The sequence below is a fragment of the Pinus tabuliformis genome, chromosome 4_2 (assembly GCF_031772625.1).
Source record: "Pinus tabuliformis cultivar Carrire ecotype Pingquan chromosome 4_2, CPIR1, whole genome shotgun sequence".
In the NCBI taxonomy this organism is placed as follows: Eukaryota; Viridiplantae; Streptophyta; class Pinopsida; order Pinales; family Pinaceae; genus Pinus; species Pinus tabuliformis.
Window position 1 is genome coordinate 1,174,888,064 of NC_142304.1, and position 6,611 is coordinate 1,174,894,674.

Sequence of the window (6,611 nt, forward strand, 5' to 3'; positions counted from 1 at the left end):
TGGCGAAGCAGACAACAGAAGAAATGGAGATTGAGGGGACTCAGAAAGTGCCAGCGCCTGAAGACTCCCAGATCCGAGAGCAGGCAAAGACCACTGAACAGCATCCGGCGGAAGCAAAGGAGGAGATTGCTAGGGTCGCATCCGCAGATCAAACTCCTATCACTGAACCTGAAAATGGTATGTGCTCAGGTCCTCCTCTTTCTTCCCTTCAAATTCCTGAGCATATTTCTGTTTCTATGCATATTTCGCCTTCAATCTCACCCTCTCAAAACAAAGGCCTAAATGAGATCATTGAACCTGCAAAGAATTCTCCTGATATAGATTCTATTTCGGCTGCCATGCCGACCCTTGATTTGAATTGTGAAGATGTGTGGCCTCCTCTTGCTCCCCCGGTTCCTCACACCCCGTGCCCCTATAACCTTAGATCTATGGGAGGAAAGCCTGGAGTGCCCGATGTAGTTGGAGGCTTAGGACAGTCGACCTCACATGGTTTTTCCAAAAACAAGAGAGGTAGAAAATCGGACCTTTCTAAGGCAAAACTAAAAGCCAAGTTGGATGTAGCTGATGGAAAACAACACTCTATCCCTGGGGTTCTTAGAGCAGTGCAGACCCCTGAATCTGTTATCAAATGATTTTGTCCTCCTGGAACTGTAGAGGTTTGGCCAGTAAACCTAAAAAATTGGCCCTTAGAGACTGGATCCTAAATTCAAAAGCTGACATTCTTTTTCTCCAAGAAACATTGGGGAAAGGAACCGAGGTAGAAACAATGCTAAAGGCTCTCCTGCCAGGATGGAAATTTACAGCAATAGATTCATCAGGCCATTCGGGGGGTCTTGCGATTGGGTTTAAAGAAGGAAGAATTAAGGTCATTAATCAATGGGGGACGAAGCAAGTAATGGGCATGGAGGTTTTTTCTCCCGATTTCTCCCATCCCCTTTCAATTGTAAACATTTATGGCCCTTGTCAAGGAAGGGAGAATTTCTGGGTCGATTTGATGGCGAAATCTTTGATGAAGTCTTCTCTGTTGATTGTGGGGGGTGACCTAAATTTCTCTATAGGAAGAGCAGAGGCTTGGGGTCCATCGGCCAGGGAAGACCCTTTGTCGGATTTCTTCCTCAATCTCCTCTCGGATAACAACCTCATAGATCCCTCCCCGATCAAACTCAAGCCAACTTGGAGGAACAGAAGAGCAGGGGAGGATCGGATCGCCAAAAGATTAGATCGTTTTCTTCTATCTGAGGACCTAATTTCAAAGGCCCCTATTCTCAGGCAGTGGGTTGAGGAGATAGGCAACTCAGATCACTTCCCTATTTTTTTGGATCTCTCTTTCCCCCCTCCAAAGCCCCCTGCCCCCTTTAAGTTCAATTCTTCCTGGCTTCAAGACCCCTCTTTCAATAAACTTTTTAAGGAAACATGGATCCATCCGGACAGAAATGCAAGAGAGGACAAAAGTTTCTTGTTCATGGAGAATCTCAAAAGATTGAAGAAAGCGACAATCTCCTGGGCAAAGGACAGGAAGTTGAAACAGAATGAAGAGCTGTTCAGGATCAGGGAGGAGTTGAAGAAATTGGAGAGCATTGAGGAGGATGGATATATCTCGCAGGCTTCAAAGGATAGAATCCTTCATCTGGAGAAGCTTCAAAACCAAATACTCTTGGACAAGGAAGAAGAATGGAGGCTCAAGAGTAGGGCAATTTGGTTAAAATCAGGAGATGAAAACACTAGTTTTTTTCACAACTATGCAAAAGGAAGAAAATCTGTAAATACCATTTGGAGCCTTAAAGATGAAGATGGAAGGGAGGTCAGTTCTTTTTCAGACCTCTCTGGTCTAGGACAGAGACATTTTCAGAGAATTTTCTCAGATCCGGGAGAGGCCACCATAGCAGAAGTCATTAGAACAGCTCAATGTTTCCCAAGATTTGTCGAGGAGGAAGAAGCAGAAGAGCTATCAATCCCTGTATCTAAGGAGGAGGTTGAAGCAGCTATGAAAAACATGGCTAAAGACAAAAGTCCCGGACCTGATGGGTGGACTATCGAACTTTTCCTCTCTTTCTTTGACTTAATAGGCTCTGAAATCACCGATGTAGTAGAAGAATCAAGACAGAAAGGAGAAGTCTACAGGCCTTTTAATTCAACCTTTCTAGCTCTCATTCCAAAGAAGGATGACCCGGAAAATTTTGAAGACTTCAGACCAATCTCCTTGTGCAACTGTATATATAAAATCATTGCAAAGGTGATAGCTATTAGAATTGTTCCTATTCTGTCAAGAAACATCTCAATGGAACAATTTGGTTTTTTGGATGGAAGACAAATTCATGAAGCCATTGGAGTAGCCCAGGAGGTAATTCACAGTGTCAGACAAAAGAAAAAGAAGGGTGCGGTTCTTAAAATAGATCTCTCCAAAGCCTATGACCGAATCAACTGGCTTTATCTCCGGATGCTGCTAACTCATTTGGGTTTCAACTATTCTTTCATCAGCTGGATTATGGGCTGTATCACAAATGTCAGTTTTGCTGTTCTGATCAATGGAGCAGCCTCCCCTTTTTTCAATAGCCAAAGAGGCCTTAGGCAAGGCTGTCCTTTATCTCCTCTCCTGTTTCTTCTAGTAGCAGAAGGGCTAAGTAGGTTGATTCACAAATCTAGAAGAGAGGAGAAGCTAAAAGGTATAGAGGTAGCAATAAATCTTTTCATCACTCACCTTCTTTTTGTAGATGACATTTTGATTTTCTCTAATGGATCATATAATGAAATTAAAGATATTAAATGCATTTTCGATCTATTTCTGAAAGCTACTGGAATGCAAATAAATTCTAGGAAATCTCAAGTTTGTGTGGCAGATATTGACAGAAGGGAAAGATCCATGATGCTCAATCTTTTTCCCTTCCAACATCAATCACTGGACTCCCCCTTCAAATATTTGGGGTTTTGGCTAAAGCCGGCAGCATACAAGAAAGAGGATTGGAACTGGCTCATAGCAAAGCTAGAAGCCAGAATTACTCACTGGAGTTTCAAGTGGCTCTCCAGAGCTGGCAGATTGACCCTCATCAAATCTGTATTGTTAGCCATTCCAGTATACTGGGCAGCTTTAACCTGGGTCCCCAAAGGAGTGCTGGAGAAAATCAGAAGGATTTTCTGCAGATTTTTATGGGCAGGATCAAAAGAAAATTCCGTTCTCCCCTGGGTGGCATGGGATAAGCTGGCAAGGCCAAAAGAATGGGGAGGATGGGGACTAAAAAGGCTCCCCGAGTTCAGTCTCTCCCTGGCAGCTAAATCAGGATGGAGATTAATCTCGATGGAGAATCTATGGACAAGGGTGGTTAAAAGAAAGTATATAGATCCAGTTCCTTTGGAAGATTGGATTCGGAGCCAGGAAAAGAAAAAGAAGAATATCTCAGTCATTTGGAAGGCCACGGTGGAGGCTTTCTCTGTGATTGAACAAGGTTTGGCATGGAAGATAGGAGATGGAAGACATATTAGAATTGGCAGGGATCCATGGGTAGGTTGTAATGAAGCCTTTGCCTTGTCACCTGGTTTTCTCAGACATCTTGATAGTAAAGGCATTTTTACTCTAAACCAGGTGGAGAAAGTAGGCCACTCTACTATATGGGGACAGGCTTGGAAAAATGATGAAGAATTAGGAATAAACATCAGATGGAAGAACGAATGGGTTTCTTTCATTCAAGAACTTCATCGTTCTAATGTCAGGCTTAAAAACGAACCTGATCTGCTGATTTGGGCGCAGGGGAAAACAGGTGAATATTCCCCAAAATATGGATATACCTTCTTAATGAAAAAGAAAGGATGGGGAATACCAGAATGGTGGTCGAAAAACATATGGAAGTTAAAATGCCCAGCTAAGGCCAGGATTTTCCTATGGTGCATGCTAAAAAGAAAAGTCCCAACTTGGGACATTTTAAGAGCCAGATACTTAGTTGGGCCAGGGAGGTGCCCATTATGCAAATCAGAAGAGGAATCAATAAGCCATCTCTTTACATCTTGTGCAGTTTCAAAAAAAATATGGGGGGAGTTAACCTGTTTGCTCAACGTAAAGGCACAGTGGGGGTTAGATCCCTTGGAAGAAGCTTGGAGGAAATGGTGGCAGAACTATCCGGAGGGAAACATGAGAAATCTACCTCTTATCTTTTTTTGGGGCGTATGGCTAGCAAGAAACAAAAGCCTGTTTCAAGACAAGGACATTCCCACATCTGCCATAGCCATTAATTGTGCAGCCATTTACTCTGCCATCCCAATCCCTGAAGAAAAAAATCCTCATAATCATCACAAGCCTGTTTCTATCCAGGAGGGTATCCCTTGGGCTTTTTTTGACGGAGCATCCCAGAATAACAAGGCTGGAGCAAGACTGTGCATTCATTTGAATCCTGAACACTCCCTAAAAGCTTCTGTAGGGCTAGGACCTGGTACAAATAATTATGTTGAGCTGTCTGCCCTGCGCCTTCTCCTTTGCTGGCTACTTCAAAGAAACATTTTCACAATTCAAATCTTCGGAGACTCCCTGAATGTCATAAAATGGGTTAATGGAAATGCATCATGTCAAAACCAGATTCTGAAAATTCTTTTAGAAGAAATATTGCATATAAAGTCATCTTTTAACAGCTTCACCATCTGCCATATTTACAGGGACAAAAACGAGGAAGCAGATCAGCTTTCTAAGGCTGGTTTACAGCAAGATATGGGCAGCTGGTCAATAGTAGAACTCAGTCAGGGGCAGTCATCCACCTCTTTTCAGCCCCCTTTTGCTCCTCCACAGTGATCGCAGCTCGTCTGTCTTTTTGTTTGCAGTTTCATGGGAACAATGATATACCTGATACAACTTCTTTTATATATGTTATATGTATATTTTTTTGAGCATTAGAAAACATAAAACCCTATAACTTTTTTGGTACACTTCAGCTGGTATAAAGTTTTATTTACAGTCATGTAAGGGGTTGTTTTCCTTCTCTGAAGGAGACCCTAAAGTATATTTCGTTTGAATTGTACAGTGCCTCCTGAAGGGAGGAAGTCAAGGCAGTTTATATTCAGCAGTTTCAGGACATATGTTATCATCCACAATCAGTCAAAAAAGGACTGAGATTTTTGTTTGTTTTTTCATACAGAAGATCAAAACAGCAAGCATATGAGCCATCAGGATTGCTCAAAGCACACAGAATGTAACTTTTTATTCTCTTAATAAAATGTTTCGCTTTTTTCTTCGGAAAAAGTGATAATAATACAGAAAATAAAACTGTTGAAATGAGGAGCTCATGAATGCAATCGCGTCTATTGTTTCATTTGATGGTTGAGCTCGTAAATATCCATCATTGGCTTAACTTTAGGAGGCTGACTATCCTCTTGCATAGCTATCCCATGTACACTGCATCTGAAAGCGCAAAAAGCATTTGGGTGGATGAGTCAGCAAGGTAGTGGAGAATTTGCCACTGATTGTGTGGCTTCACAAGATATTTCAAATACATTTCCCAGTCGAGTTTGGTCAACATTTTAATTGCTTCTTCCTTTGATTTTGAAGTTTCTTCCATTTCCTTTCTAGGATTTTGATATCAGGAAGATTACCAGGTGGGCATTCTTGAATCAGGTTAGCATTGTGCGGGTTATCATTGATAGTTTCCATGATCTTAGTTGTAGCATCGGTTACCCTAGAGACTGCTCTTTCTGCCTGTTTCAATGGAATTTCCCAATTAGTAAAGAGGATTTCCTTGTGAGATTCCTCTATTCTGGGAAGATCTGTTGTTTTGCCTTCTGGAGTATCTTGCCATGTTATAAATCCTGAGATTTTCTCATTAATGTCATTGAAAGTCACCCTCAGATCGGATGAGTGATTCATTAGTGAATCACTTTTAAGACATAGTGGATTGATGACAGATAAATTTTGACAAAACATTGCTTGTTGCCTTGATAATCGAGTGTTTAGCTCTAATGATTCCTTTATAAAGTCCTCCACTTTAGGATTGTCTTTCAATTGATCAAGTGAAAACTGTCGCTGTTGGATTTGGACATCCTTAGTACTGGTTTTTGTATGATATTGGAGCTTTAATTGATCAAATCTCTACTAGAGTTGAGACAATTGTGCCTTTACTTGATGGTCAATACTTTGTCTTTCTTCTTCCAACTGTTGCTCCAACTATTGAATTCTCTCTTCTTTTTCCCTTACCAATTGTTGAACCTCTGTTGGTTTGTCAATCATAGCAGATGCATAACCACCTGCAAACTATGACAACTTTGTCAAATTCTCTGAAGGATCAATCGGTGTATCCTTCCATACTATATCCATTGGTATGTCACCATGAATGACTGCTGATGATGGTTCTGTTCTTCTCCTTTTCCTCGGTCTTTTTACCACATCTCGATGCTGTAAAAGGCGTCAAGAGGAGGGATTTCTTCCACTTTAAGGAAAATTTCAGATGAAGGAAATGTTAGGATGATCTCAATTTCCTCTATAGTGACAGCTTTGTTAGAATCCCTATCAGTAAACGAGCTCTGTCCAGTGTTCTGGGGTTTGTTGATGTTTCATCCATTTCAATAGTTTCTTCCCCTTGTTGTCCTTTAAGCTGTTGAAAAAATTGTTTCTAGGCTTCATCCAATTGACTATTGAAGGG

General features: G+C 41.4%; 1 protein-coding gene across 1 annotated transcript; it reads left to right on the forward strand.

The window, feature by feature from the left end:
- Positions 1–766: 766 nt before the first annotated feature.
- On the forward strand, positions 767–4,771 carry LOC149173849 (uncharacterized). Its single transcript, XM_089426847.1, has 2 exons — positions 767–2,210; positions 2,712–4,771. Exons 1-2 carry the CDS (start codon positions 767–769, stop codon positions 4,769–4,771), a joined length of 3,504 nt encoding a protein of 1,167 aa, XP_089282973.1.
- The last annotated feature ends 1,840 nt before the right edge of the window (positions 4,772–6,611 follow it).

What these genes read in the sequence shown, in the direction of transcription:
- LOC149173849 (XM_089426847.1), top strand. Translation starts at nt 767, where the DNA reads ATGCTAAAGGCTCTCCTGCCAGGATGGAAATTTACAGCAATAGATTCA. An exon ending in ACCAATCTCCTTGTGCAACT is followed by an intron (nt 2,211 to 2,711) that starts GTATATATAAAA and finishes TTCTTTTTGTAG; the next exon opens with ATGACATTTTGATTTTCTCT.